Genomic DNA, 14,726 nt, shown 5'->3' on the forward strand with positions numbered 1-14,726 from the left:
TGGAACACTACAGCATCACTCTGGAACACCACAGCATCACTATGTGCTACCACAGCATCATTATGTGCCACCACTGCATCACTGAGGGTCTCCACAGCATCACTCAGGGCCTCCACAGCATCACTCAGGGCCTCCACAGCATCACTCAGGGCCTCCAAAGTATCACTCACATCCTCCACAGCATCACTCACGGCCTCCACAGCATCACTCACGGCCTCCACAGCATCACTCACGGCCTCCACAGCATCACTCAGGGCCACCACAGCATCACTCAGGGGCACCACAACATCACTATGCGCTACCACAGCATCACTGAACGCCACAGCAACCCTCGTCGCCACCACAACATCACTCCGCGCCATCACCGCATCAATATGTGCAACCATTCAACAACAACTGGTTCAAATATGTTCTCTCAATGTTTCAAGCTTTATTACAAATTTCACAAAAAGATGTTAATATTTCACTTCTGTTCTTGGATTTTCATCACAATAAAATACACTGAACATAATCTTCACAAAAGTTATTTACAAAAGTTTAAGCTATTGCCATTATAAATTACAATCACTTTTATTTAAGTATTAATTATTTTAAAAAATTAAAAGCCATTGTTATTTGTAATATCAATACATCTAAGTCACGTAAATACCAAACATGTTGCATTACAAATGCTATTGGTGTCACATTTGCGAAAGTTATAACTATTGGCATTATAAATGACAAACCCATTAATTTAGCTATTTTCAAAACCAACACATAAATAAAATAATTGTTATTTACAAGACCAATAGCTCAAACTTTCCTAATGCGAGACCTATTGCATTGCAAATGCTTGTTTTGATGATGTTAGTGTTAGCAACACTCTTTTTCCAATATTTTTGTAGTTACTATTCTGAGTATAGGAGCACAATATTATGGGAAAGAATATTTTTGACACAATGATTTTGTCAACTATATAATTGTTTATCAAGATATTGTGTCAGTGATAAGCTATATCTCTATACATAGCTATACATAGATTTGTGTGTGTGCAATTGACTATTATGTATATACTGCTGCTTTTCAATAAAAAATAATGTTAAAAAAATCATTCAAACTCATGCTGATAAATTCAGGCACGTTGCGCGGGTCATCACAGGTCCATGATGGGTCTTAGGATTAACTTTATTGGGGGCCCCATAAACATACCTTGCAGGGGGGACCCTAAGGTTTTCTTACGCCACTGGTCTACTCTAGACAGGGAGGGGTGTACACATAGGGAGAGGGGGGGCTGCCTTCGACAGGATGGTTATTGGTTGGTGGACAGGGAGGGGTCTGCCTTTGACAGGGAGGTGCGTGTGTGCATGCAGAGGGCTGTCTTGGATAGGACGGTTGTGGACGGACAGAGAGCTGCCTTGGGCCGGGAGTGGTGTGCACACAAGGGTCTGTCTTGGATAGGACGGTTTGTGGACGGCCGGGAGTGGTGTGCACACAAGGGTCTGCCTTAGATAGGACAGTTTATGGACAGACAGGGGTCTGCCTTGGGCAGGATCGTTGGTGTACAGACAGAGGGCTGCCTTCCACAGGGAGGGGTGTACACAGGTGTACGGTGAGGGGTATGCCTTGGATACAGAAGGGTCTGCACGCAGGGGGCTGGACAGGGTGCGATGTGCACAAAGTGGGCTGCCATGGGCAGGACCATTGGTGTACAGGCATGGGACTGGCTTGGGCACGGAGGTGTGTGCACACACAAGGTTGCCTTGGACAGGGAGGGCTGTGCACACAGAGGGCTGGACACGAGGGGGGGGGGGGTGTTGTGCACACATTGGGCTTCCTTGGGCAGGACTGTGTGTGCAGACAAAACTCTTGTGCTGTGTTGCATCCACCTGTGCCCTGCTCCTGTTACAGGCAGATGGTGGATACCTGCTTCTTGCATTTCCGCAAAGCGTGGGTGACTCAGCAGCTTGGGTGAGGCGTCTGCAGGGGAACCCCCAGGTGGCATCAGTGCTGCTGATTGCACACACAGGAGGCGGTTTTAGGCCCTTCCAGCCCGCGCCGCCCATCACTTCCTCCTCCGCCCTCCCTGTGCCTATAAGAGCCGCGGAGGCGCCTGCAGCAGACACCAGCCCTCGCTCCCCTCACCTGAGCCTGTCCTGCCCCGGAGCCCTCGCTGAGCCTGCGTCCGTCTGCCTGTCTGACTCTGCGTCCGTCTGTCTGTGCCTATAATAAGAGAAGAGGAGGCGCCTGCATCAGACACCAGCCTGAGCTCCCCTCATCAGAGTCTGTCCTGCCTCCGGAGCCTCCTCTCTGCCTTTGACCCTGCGTCCGTCCGTCTGTCTGTCTGCCTCTGAGCGCACTCTCACCATGGTGAAGAAGGTGGCTGTCCTCCTGGCCGGCTGCGGCGTGTACGACGGCAGCGAAGTCCACGAGGCTTCGGCGGTTCTGGTCCATCTCAGCAGAGCCGGGACGCAGGTAAGGCCGCGCACTGTGGACATACATGTTACATGTATGTGGGGGTGTTGGTTCACTCTTTACCTGGGCTCGGCCTCCGAGGCAGCTGGAATCTGCCCTTTATCCTTCCTGGCTCTTCCACTGCCCTCGGACAGTTCCTAATGGTAGCTGTGCACTGTGGACATACATGTTACATGCCTGTGGGGGTGTCCACTCTGTGCCTGGGCTTGTCCTCCGAGGCAGCTGGAATCTGTCGTCCATCCGATCTGGCTCTTCCACTGCCCTCGGACAGCTCCTAATGGTAGCCGTGCACTATTGACATACATGTTACATGTATGTGGGGGTGTCCACTCTGTGCCTGGGCTGCTCCTCCAAGGCAGCTGGAATCTGTCCTCCATCCTTCCAGGCTCTTCCACTGCCCCCACCTGCCTACGAACAGTTCCTAATGGTACCTTTGCAATCTTTAAGTTGTAGAAATACAATTGGATAACTTTTATGTACTGTGGCCGCGGCTCTGACCTCTCTGAACCCGGGATGTCACGGGGCTGTCGGGACCGTAGGGGTCTCCATCTCTCAGACTTTGTGGTATCAGAGCTGTACTGTCACGCATCACTGGGCAGGGTGCAGACAAAGCCCCCTGGCCGTCGACATCACTACAGGGTACCGTAGGACCGTGCGTCACTTCCGCGAGCTGCGACGTCACTGACGGGGTTTCTTAGTCTGCTCTTGAACACTCGGATGTGGGAGCCAGACACGTTCACGTCACTGACGGATGCCGACAGCTGCCCGGGGCTTTTGAAATCACAACCAGCTACTGTGATGTCATTACATGAGACTGTGACGTCATTTCCAGGGTTTGTGGCATCACAGCTAGGGACTGTGATGTCAGCAGAGGCGCAACTAGAGCCAAAGTTCGGGGGTGGGGGGGGGCTGAATCTTTAGGCAACATGCAGAGTGGAGCTGCAGGGGCTCTTAGAAGGGGTGAAACAACAGCAATTAATTCGGTGAGGCTGTGTGTGCGCCCGGAAGCGGTCTCAGCCCAGGCTGACACACACAAGGGGGGGGGGGGGGGGGGCTGAAGCACTTTGAATCCAATGGGTGTTGCGCGCCTGGATGTCAACACCAGTTCCAATCTACCGCTTTGCCTCTATCATCTCTTGTCTCTTTTTGTTTGTGTTGTTTTTTAATATGAAAAATATTTTTTGTACATATGAATGTTCAAATGAATATTATCTTTAGATATCTTCTTTTAAGTATCATGTACACTATGTGGATGATGAAATAGAAATACAAAACAAAGAATAATCGAAAATATCACTTATGAATAAATTGCTTGTGCGACAATTATGACAATTTTGGTCAATGGTTGATAAGTTCTGTTAAACATATGGGGTGTCACATATTACTATTAGACCTAGAATTGCTTATGTCAAATATTTGACTGACTAAGCTATAGACCTTTACTAAACCCCTTGGCCGCGGTGGTAATTCCGCCGTGGCGCCGGGGGGTAGGGGGGCCGCGCCATGCCGACATGCTGGTGACGGAACCACTCCGTCACCAGCCAGGGGTGGGCTGTGCTAATGACGGAGGGGTTCCATCACGGCCCCGCCCGCCTAATAGAACACGCCACGCAGGCACGGAATCCACGCCGCGCAGGCGCAGCGGCCGGGCCGTGACGGAACCACTCCGTGATTAGCACAGCCCACCCCTGGCTGGTGACGGAGTGGTTCCGTCACCAGCATAGAAGGGGTTAAAGAGCACAAGGTACCGTGGCATTACGCGCAGACACTAGTATGAGTACCAGAGCCTGTGACATCACGCTTAATACTGTTATAGACGTGCAACGGACTGTGACGTGACGCCATTAGCATGGTCTCCCAGGTCACTCCCAGAAGATCTGAACAGTGAGTGGCAGAGGCCGTGATCTCAGTCTCAAGCACAGCAAGGCCGGCAGTGCAGCATTGCAGCACAATATTTCCCACCGCGAGGACACCCGTCCAGAGGCTGCTGTCCTGAGCCTTTTATGTGCTTCTGTTTACAGAAATACAAAGACTGACCACCGGTCCCCGACAGGGCCGGACTTGCCATAGAGGGCACTGGGGGCGTTTCCCCGGTAGGCCGCTAGGGTGGGGGCTGTTTTTGGACCCCTGGGGGCTGTTTTTGTTACCGGGGGTCGGCAATTTCGGCCCCCTGTAACAAAATCGGCCGAAATCGGCCCTCGCAAGCTGCTCGGCGGCACTCCCCCTCACCCCAGGGGGGGGGGGGCAGCTGAGCAGTTTGCCAGGGCCGGTTTCTGTTCCCAGTCCGGCCCTGGTCCCCGAGGCTTCATTTAAAACAGGTCTATTCAGGGCCGGACTGGCCGTAGCCGGCACCGAGCAATCGTCCAGTGCGCCGCACGGGTGGGGGCCGTTTTTGTTACAGGGCCGTTTTTGCAGCAAAGCTGCAAAATCAGCCCTGTACCAAAATCGGCCGAAAGCCGGCCCCGGCAAAGAGCTCGGCGGCACCCCTCAACCCCCCCAAGTGGGGAGGGGGGGCCCTGAGTCTATTGATGATTTAGACGAACGCCTTGAGGAGCCGAGGGGAGACAGTGTGTCCTCGGCGAGATTGTGGCAGAATCCGTCAATTTTGTTTCAGATCCAGGGGCATAGCAACTAATGGTCCATCCGGTGAGGTGCACCAGGGTACAGAACCCTGAGGGTACAGAACCCTGACAATTGCTGTATTTTATGGGCCATTTATCTGTTTGCACCGGGGTGCATGGCAGTCTTGCTATGCTACTGTTCAGATCAGGATACATAGTGATTATTCTTTAGGTGGGACAAACCGCACAATCTAGAATCACAGGTCCGCTTCCCTGAATGGATCAGAATTAAATACATGAAAGGGGTTATGTGACAGATGGTACTTGCCCTGGAGAAGTACCCTTGTGATTCAATGTTCGGGTTGAAACGTTGACAGTATCACAGGGCTGTCCTACTAAAATTATTGAAATAATTAAAAACTATATTGGAATTGATGAACTGTTGGGTGGGGGGGTGTTTCATATTGTACACATTTGAGCACTTCCACTTTTGAGCACTGCGCCACCTGCGCCACCTGCGCCAGTGCCGATTCTTGCATTTACCAAAATGTCATGCGCATGAACTTGTCACCTTCTTGGGCCAGTGTAAGTCTGTGAACATGCAGTGTAAAGCGCTTGGTCATTAGAACATTATAGAAAATATAAATAAATAAATACATACATACATACATACATACAATGAATTCATATATACAAAGGAGTGTATGGCTACTAATCTTCCCGCTTCACTGTGTCCCCTGTTCCTTAGGAAGAACTTTACGCCCCCAACATTGAACAGATGCACGTGGTGGACCACGTGACCGGGCAGTCCACGGCAGAGAAACGCAACGTGCTGGTGGAGAGCGGGCGCATCGCCAGGGGCAACGTCAAAGACCTCTCCTTGCTGAGGGTCAGCGAGCTGGATGCGCTGATTGTGCCAGGTGAGAGGCCACCCAGGGGATGGTGGTATGTGTAAAGGGATCTCTTGATCCTGATAGGTGAGGGGTCACCAGGGGATGGTGGTATGTGTGAAGAGTTCTCTTGATCCTCATAGATGAGGGTTCACCAGGGGATGGTGGTATGGGTAAAGTGAGCTCTTGATCCTGATAGGTGAGGGGTCTCCCAGGGGATTGCGGTATGTGTGCATAAAGAGCAGGCCAAATGGTGAGTGGAGAAGCTGTCTGGTGTGTGGCATCTGTGATTTTATTGAGTGCGCTACTCACCCTTGAGGGTCTCAAGGCGCTGAGGAGGGCAGGGGTTTGCAACTCCATTAGCCAAAGAGCCAGGTCTTGAGGGCCTTCCTGAAGGTGTTCAGGGAGGGTGAAAGGTCACCTTTGATAGTGGGAGCATTTTTTGAAGGCCATCTGTGATGCTGCTGCAGGATGATTGGATTTGAGTCTACAAGAGGGGATCCAGAGGCCTGAGGGTCTTTCCATCTCACAGTCAGTCTCCTACTCACCCTGGAGCTCTCTCTCGCTGATGTTCATGAGTGCTGACGTACTTCCTGTTTACTTCCTCCATCTTGTCCAACCCTCCAGATCACTCTAACAGGGCTTGTGTTTGCAGGTGGCTTCGGGGTGGCGAAGAACCTGTGCTCCTGGGCCGTGAACGGGAAGGACTGCACCGTCAACCCAGCGGTGGAGGACACCATCAGGGCCTTCCACGCGGCCAAGAAACCCATCGGCCTCTGCTGCATTTCCCCGGTGCTGGCGGCCAAGATCCTGCCCGGCTGTGAGGTCACCGTGGGCCGGGACGCAGAGTGTGACGAGTGAGTGATAGTCATGAGCCTAGACTTACATAGGGGGGGGTGGGGCCCTAGAGTGAAGTCTGGAGGTCCATGACAAGGGCTCGGTGCTTCCAGCTCATCCCAGGGATGTCCATTAGGGGCCTCCAGGGGTGGCAGAGTCCATACCTTGCTTCCCTTTGGTGTCCCGGGCACTGCCATGGCTGCCCCATTCGTCAGGGTTCATGAAGGCTGCGGCAGGAAAGAAGGTAACCAGGGCTCTAAGCACCAGATTAGCCTCTTATCTAGGCTACAACCTTTAACTAATCCAAAGCCCCCTGGTGCAATTAGAGGTGTTGAGGGGTGGGAGGTAGGGCAAAGGGTCAATCATGTGATGTCATCAGGGGTCAAGGGGTATGGGGTGGCCCACATGTCTAGCTGATGTTAGTGACTGTATCACCCATTCAGCCAATGGTGCAAGACTACAATTTTTGGGCATGTAAGTCAGAAACTTGTGCATTTCGCTCACCCTGAAACTGGTCCGATTGGGTCGTTTAATAGAATGTGATGGACACTGTCTTGGCGGATGTTGTACAGGCCCTATATAAAGCAATCTATACATTATATGGCTATTGGCAGTCACAGAACACTTCCATGGAAAGAACCAAGGGGCATATTATCAAGGGTGGCGATAGGGAATTTTCCCCGCTTTAGCGGCCGTTTTCAGCCGCTAAGCGGCAAAAATTCTATCGCCCTATTAGCAAGCTGTCGCTAACAGCAGTTAGCGACAGCTTTTAGGTGATAGCGAGCGGTTTGGGGCCCGCTTTGCATGTTAGCGATATTTATCGCTAATGATATGCAAAGTGGGCGTCCCCAAACTGTTAGCGACTGAAAACAGTCGCTAACGTCGCTATCGCCTATTAGCAAGGCCGGCATAGCAATGGAAATATTCCCGCTATCGCCAAAAACAAACGCCTGCTCAGACCAGTTCTTAGCCATGTTATCCAATGGGAGGTGGATAACATGGCTAAGAGCATTTCGTTGCTAATGCGTGAATATCGCTGTATTCTCAGCGATATTCACGCATTTTGCCGCTATCGCTGGATATTTTAGCACAATGGAGAAAAACGTTGCTAATAGCATGTTTCTCCGCTAACATATCCAGCGCTCGGCAGCGATAAAAAAATCGTCGCTAAGCCTATTTAGCGATAATTATCGCTACTTGTTGGTAATATGCCCCCAAGTTTCTTTAAGAAGTCACAGAGCTAATTCCAGTATCCTTATGGTGTACAGTACGGGGTGTGTTATTCCTTATAATACATGGCCATACAACCACCCTTCCCTACTGTCTTTTAAATAGTAACACATCACTTTGAAGTGGGTGGTGAAAGCAGGTGCAAATAGCGTACAAATGTAGTTTTGCCCGTTGTTGGCTGGGCTTTCCACCTGATTATACCTTTGGAAAAATGGGGAATAACCTGCATATCATGGTTTTACCATTTACTTTGTGCTTGTTACTGCTCCTACTGCACACAGTTGTGCAGGCAGCTTCCTCCAGTGAGGACCCGCGGCCTCTTAATGTCTGGCCCGTGGCAGAGTTGAGCCTCTGCTTTTCTGCACCTACACATCCTATACCGCATACACTTAACTCGGAGTTTCCCTGAGTTAGTGCGTGAGCGCAGCCAGCGTAGCTTGGAAACAGTAAGCAGTGGTTGCCTCTCTGTTTCCAGGCTCTGGTGCCTGCAGTTCATGCAAAAATTCTGGAATATTGAGAGTTAAATGTATGCGATTTATAGTGGAATCGCATAAAACAGAGGCATAGCTGGGGACTGGGACCCATGCAAGCACACACATTCATGATACTGCCTCATTTGGTAACTGCCTGCACAAGACACAGATGTGACACATTTCCCGCCTCCTCCGGTGTTGTAACCTTTATTTATGGGTGTGCCTAACTGCTGCAATAAAATCTGATTATATTCAGTGATGTGTCTGCACAGCCTGTACCTCTCCAGGCAGTGTTCATTGCTGTGTCTGCACAGCCTGTACCTCTCCAGGCAGTGTTCATTGATGTGTCTGCACAGCCTGTACCTCTCCAGGCAGTGTTCAGTGATGTGTCTGCTCAGCCTGTACCTCTCCAGGCAGTGTTCATTGATGTGTCTGCACAGCCTGTACCTCTCCAGGCAGTGTTCATTGATGTGTCTGCACAGCCTGTACCTCTCCAGGCAGTGTTCATTGATGTGTCTGCTCAGCCTGTACCTCTCCAGACAGTGTTCAGTGATGTGTCTGCACCGCCTGTACCTCTCCAGACAGTGTTCAGTGATGTGTCTGCTCAGCCTGTACCTCTCGAGGCAGTATTCAGTGATGTGTCTGCACAGCCTGTACCTCTTGAGGCAGTATTCAGTGATGTGTCTGCACAGCCTGTACGTCTCCAGGCAGTGTTCAGTGATGTGTCTGCACAGCCTGTACCTCTCCAGACAGTGTTCATTGATGTGTCTGCACAGCCTGTACCTCTCCAGGCAGTGTTCATTGATGTGTCTGCTCAGCCTGTACCTCTCCAGACAGTGTTCAGTGATGTGTCTGCACCGCCTGTACCTCTCCAGACAGTGTTCAGTGATGTGTCTGCTCAGCCTGTACCTCTCCAGGCAGTGTTCATTGATGTGTCTGCTCAGCCTGTACCTCCCCAGGCAGTGTTCAGTGATGTGTCTGCTCAGCCTGTACCTCTCCAGGCAGTGTTCAGTGATGTGTCTGCACAGCCTGTACCTCTCCAGGCAGTGTTCATTGATGTGTCTGCACAGCCTGTACGTCTCCAGGCAGTGTTCAGTGATGTGTCTGCACAGCCTGTACGTCTCCAGGCAGTGTTCAGTGATGTGTCTGCTCAGCCTGTACCTCTCCAGGCAGTGTTCATTGATGTGTCTGCACAGCCTGTACCTCTCCAGGCAGTGTTCATTGATGTGTCTGCTCAGCCTGTACCTCTCCAGACAGTGTTCAGTGATGTGTCTGCACCGCCTGTACCTCTCCAGACAGTGTTCAGTGATGTGTCTGCTCAGCCTGTACCTCTCCAGGCAGTGTTCATTGATGTGTCTGCTCAGCCTGTACCTCCCCAGGCAGTGTTCAGTGATGTGTCTGCTCAGCCTGTACCTCTCCAGGCAGTGTTCAGTGATGTGTCTGCACAGCCTGTACGTCTCCAGGCAGTGTTCAGTGATGTGTCTGCACAGCCTGTACCCCTCCAGGCAGTGTTCATTGATGTGTCTGCTCAGCCTGTACCTCTCGAGGCAGTGTTCAGTGATGTGTCTGCACAGCCTGTACGTCTCCAGGCAGTGTTCAGTGATGTGTCTGCACAGCCTGTACCTCTCCAGACAGTGTTCAGTGATGTGTCTGCTCAGCCTGTACCTCTCCAGGCAGTGTTCAGTGATGTGTCTGCACAGCCTGTACGTCTCCAGGCAGTGTTCAGTGATGTGTCTGCACAGCCTGTACCTCTCCAGACAGTGTTCAGTGATGTGTCTGCTCAGCCTGCACCTCTCCAGGCAGTGTTAAGTGATGTGTCTGCACAGCCTGTACCTCTCCAGGCAGTGTTCAGTGATGTGTCTGCTCAGCCTGTACCTCTCCAGACAGTGTTCATTGATGTGTCTGCACAGCCTGTACCTCTCCAGGCAGTGTTCATTGATGTGTCTGCTCAGCCTGTACCTCTCCAGGCAGTGTTCAGTGATGTGTCTGCTCAGCCTGTACGTCTCCAGGCAGTGTTCAGTGATGTGTCTGCTCAGCCTGTACCTCCCCAGGCAGTGTTCAGTGATGTGTCTGCTCAGCCTGTACGTCTCCAGGCAGTGTTCAGTGATGTGTCTGCTCAGCCTGTACCTCTCCAGACAGTGTTCATTGATGTGTCTGCACAGCCTGTACCTCTCCAGGCAGTGTTCATTGATGTGTCTGCTCAGCCTGTACCTCTCCAGACAGTGTTCAGTGATGTGTCTGCACCGCCTGTACCTCTCCAGACAGTGTTCAGTGATGTGTCTGCTCAGCCTGTACCTCTCCAGGCAGTGTTCATTGATGTGTCTGCTCAGCCTGTACCTCCCCAGGCAGTGTTCAGTGATGTGTCTGCTCAGCCTGTACCTCTCCAGGCAGTGTTCAGTGATGTGTCTGCACAGCCTGTACGTCTCCAGGCAGTGTTCAGTGATGTGTCTGCACAGCCTGTACGTCTCCAGGCAGTGTTCAGTGATGTGTCTGCGCAGCCTGTACCTCTCCAGGCAGTGTTCATTGATGTGTCTGCACAGCCTGTACCTCTCCAGGCAGTGTTCAGTGATGTGTCTGCACAGCCTGTACCTCTCCAGGCAGTGTTCAGTGATGTGTCTGCACAGCCTGTACCTCTCCAGGCAGTGTTCATTGATGTGTCTGCACAGCCTGTACCTCTCCAGACAGTGTTCAGTGATGTGTCTGCTCAGCCTGCACCTCTCCAGGCAGTGTTAAGTGATGTGTCTGCACAGCCTGTACCTCTCCAGGCAGTGTTCAGTGATGTGTCTGCTCAGCCTGTACCTCCCCAGACAGTGTTCATTGATGTGTCTGCACAGCCTGTACCTCTCCAGGCAGTGTTCATTGATGTGTCTGCTCAGCCTGTACCTCTCCAGACGGTGTTCAGTGATGTGTCTGCACCGCCTGTACCTCTCCAGGCAGTGTTCAGTGATGTGTCTGCACAGCCTGTACCTCTCCAGGCAGTGTTCATTGATGTGTCTGCACCGCCTGTACCTCTCCAGACAGTGTTCAGTGATGTGTCTGCACCGCCTGTACCTCTCCAGACAGTGTTCAGTGATGTGTCTGCACCGCCTGTACCTCTCCAGACAGTGTTCAGTGATGTGTCTGCTCAGCCTGTACCTCTCCAGGCAGTGTTCATTGATGTGTCTGCTCAGCCTGTACCTCTCCAGACAGTGTTCAGTGATGTGTCTGCTCAGCCTGTACCTCTCCAGGCAGTGTTCATTGATGTGTCTGCACAGCCTGTACCTCTCCAGGCAGTGTTCATTGATGTGTCTGCTCAGCCTGTACCCCTCCAGGCAGTGTTCATTGATGTGTCTGCACCGCCTGTACCTCTCCAGACAGTGTTCAGTGATGTGTCTGCACCGCCTGTACCTCTCCAGACAGTGTTCAGTGATGTGTCTGCTCAGCCTGTACCTCCCCAGGCAGTGTTCAGTGATGTGTCTGCTCAGCCTGTACCTCTCCAGACAGTGTTCAGTGATGTGTCTGCTCAGCCTGTACCTCTCCAGGCAGTGTTCATTGATGTGTCTGCTCAGCCTGTACCTCCCCAGGCAGTGTTCAGTGATGTGTCTGCTCAGCCTGTACGTCTCCAGGCAGTGTTCAGTGATGTGTCTGCACAGCCTGTACGTCTCCAGGCAGTGTTCAGTGATGTGTCTGCACAGCCTGTACCTCTCCAGGCAGTGTTCAGTGATGTGTCTGCACAGCCTGTACCCCTCCAGGCAGTGTTCATTGATGTGTCTGCACAGCCTGTACCTCTCCAGGCAGTATTCAGTGATGTGTCTGCACAGCCTGTACCTCTCCAGGCAGTGTTCATTGATGTGTCTGCACAGCCTGTACCTCTCCAGGCAGTGTTCATTGATGTGTCTGCACAGCCTGTACCTCTCCAGGCAGTGTTCAGTGATGTGTCTGCACAGCCTGTACCCCTCCAGGCAGTGTTCATTGATGTGTCTGCACAGCCTGTACCTCTCCAGGCAGTATTCAGTGATGTGTCTGCACAGCCTGTACCTCTCCAGGCAGTGTTCATTGATGTGTCTGCACAGCCTGTACCTCTCCAGGCAGTGTTCATTGATGTGTCTGCACAGCCTGTACCTCTCCAGGCAGTGTTCAGTGATGTGTACCTCTCCAGGCAGTGTTCAGTGATGTGTACCTCTCCAGGCAGTGTTCAGTGATGTGTACCTCTCCAGGCAGTGTTCAGTGATGTGTACCTCTCCAGGCAGTGTTCAGTGATGTGTCTGCTCAGCCTGTACCTCTCCAGGCAGTGTTCAGTGATGTGTCTGCACAGCCTGTACCTCTCCAGGCAGTATTCAGTGACTGACGTCTCTTCTTTCATCCTCAGGTGGCCCTTTGCTCAGACCGCGCAAGGCATCAAGAGCATGGGCTGCAAGCACGTGAACAAAGATGTGCACGAGGTGCACGTGGACGCCAAGAACAAGCTGGTGACGACCAGCGCCTTCATGTGTAAGGCCCCCATCCACAAGGTCTTCGACGGCGTTGGTGAGATGGTGAAGGAAGTGCTGAAGCTCGCGTGAGGATGACGTGCGACATTTGTACGGCTGCCACATCCAATGGAGAGACCCCCCAACTCGACGGCACCACCAGACCCACTTCAGAAACCAGAGTCACCTCTGGTCTCAAATTCAACACAGGAAAAACTCCCATGTACCACCAAACCAACAGACTAACAGCGGGACCTCTTCAGCTCTGCTACCACACCCAATATGGCGCCTCTCAAGTCCCAATGAATCGTGAACTATCAAACACTACAACAGAGACTGATATTTCAGGGCCTCACCCAACATGGAGACCAGAATGCACTATACCACCACACCCAGTATGAATACCAGGCGAGGTCTTTCTACCACCACACATACACTATGGAGACCAGGAGAGTCCCTTCTACCGTCACACATACACTACGGAGACCAGGGCCGCCTCCACAACAACACATAATATGGAGGACCGAGTTCCCTCTCCCGCCACACCCAGTGCTCACAACTACTACAGCTCACTAATTCCAGGGGTGTAGTCCAAGGCACTGCTGAATCCTGCACTGATGTATTTTTATATTGAATAAAATGACTTTATTTACATTATACTCATAAGCATCTGTTTCTATTTTGTTAATATGGTCTGGCTTGACTATGCAGCTGCCGCCAGACAGTTATGTGAGAACCATCAGCCAGGAGAGTGGCTTTGGCTCCGCCCACATGTTGGGAGCCAGGAGTACATGTTTTGAATGGGCCGGAGTTGTGTGCTTCCACAAAGAAAGTGCTTGCCTTCCACACAGCTGTGATCATTTTATTTATATAGCTGCCTGAGCTTCAAATTTCAGGGGCACACACAATTGCAATGCTATGAAACTGTCTTTTGATAACTAGGTCATTTATGGTTTTTCTCTGGCAGCAGCACAGATGGGAGCGAGGAGGGCAGTCATTAGCGTTCATGGGTTTTTAGGTCTGGCTTGACAGTGCATTCATAAGCGAAACCTATTGGCATGGCCAATGCTTGTTATAACTAAAACCACTCTGAAGTACTGTATCCCCTCTACCACCGCAACCAATACAACTACTCCCTAGCATCTACATAACTGATGTCTTCTGCCCATGGACACTTATAATAAATGTAATTTTTCCTCTCTTGTTGCCTTTCCAAGTTCCCTGCCATCTTCTTTCCTCAATCTGTCCACCTCATTCCTTCCCCCTTATTCTGTCCATACATTTCTTCCCGATAAGCGAAAGGTTAGAAGCCTGCAGGGCCATTAACGCCAATAAGGGCCCGGCTGGCCTTTTATTCAATAGGGCATTTCCCAGGTGGACTGGATTTGTTCTGAAAGATGAATCTCTCTCTTTCTCCAGGTCCCCGAGTTTAACTGCAGCAGGCACAGGGGGGCTTCTAGAGAGGGATGAGATCAGAGAGAGAGAGGAGAGGGTGGTGTGGCCAGAAAGGATGGATGGAAAGAGAGAGTGAGGGTAGGATCCTTAGTTTGGCCCTGACGTCAGTCTCCAAAGCAGGTTCTGCGTCAGATCAGAAGTATCTGACTAGCAAAGCTTATTCTATGCATTGCATTATGGATTATTAGCAGGTGTACTGCGCACACATAACATAAAAGAAGAAGGACAAAACATTAAAGTATAAGATGAAAACTGAAACCATATAATCAGACATATCAAATGACATTTTATTTTGTTTTGATTTAAAAAAAACTCCCAAGGCAGTCAACAAAACAATCACATTCTAATATAACACTTATATTCAAACCGCAATAACACTGT

The 14,726-nt window shown here is 51.1% G+C and overlaps 1 protein-coding gene across 1 annotated transcript; it reads left to right on the forward strand.

Annotated features, from left to right (window-relative positions):
• The first annotated feature begins 2,064 nt into the window (after positions 1-2,064).
• LOC144784897 (glutamine amidotransferase-like class 1 domain-containing protein 3, mitochondrial) lies at positions 2,065-13,549 on the forward strand. Its single transcript, XM_078663991.1, has 4 exons — positions 2,065-2,451; positions 5,761-5,932; positions 6,558-6,759; positions 12,791-13,549. Exons 1-4 carry the CDS (start codon positions 2,344-2,346, stop codon positions 12,981-12,983), a joined length of 675 nt encoding a protein of 224 aa, XP_078520117.1. The 5' UTR covers positions 2,065-2,343; the 3' UTR covers positions 12,984-13,549.
• Positions 13,550-14,726: the final 1,177 nt, after the last annotated feature.

Source organism: Lissotriton helveticus, chromosome 10 (genome assembly GCF_964261635.1).
Source record: "Lissotriton helveticus chromosome 10, aLisHel1.1, whole genome shotgun sequence".
In the NCBI taxonomy this organism is placed as follows: Eukaryota; Metazoa; Chordata; class Amphibia; order Caudata; family Salamandridae; genus Lissotriton; species Lissotriton helveticus.

Bases quoted from the DNA above. Each gene is read 5' to 3' on its own strand.
- LOC144784897 (XM_078663991.1), top strand. From the start codon at position 2,344: ATGGTGAAGAAGGTGGCTGTCCTCCTGGCCGGCTGCGGCGTGTACGAC. The intron at 5,933-6,557 runs GTGAGAGGCCAC...TTGTGTTTGCAG, and splicing joins GGATGCGCTGATTGTGCCAG to GTGGCTTCGGGGTGGCGAAG. The intron at 6,760-12,790 runs GTGAGTGATAGT...TTTCATCCTCAG, and splicing joins CGGGACGCAGAGTGTGACGA to GTGGCCCTTTGCTCAGACCG.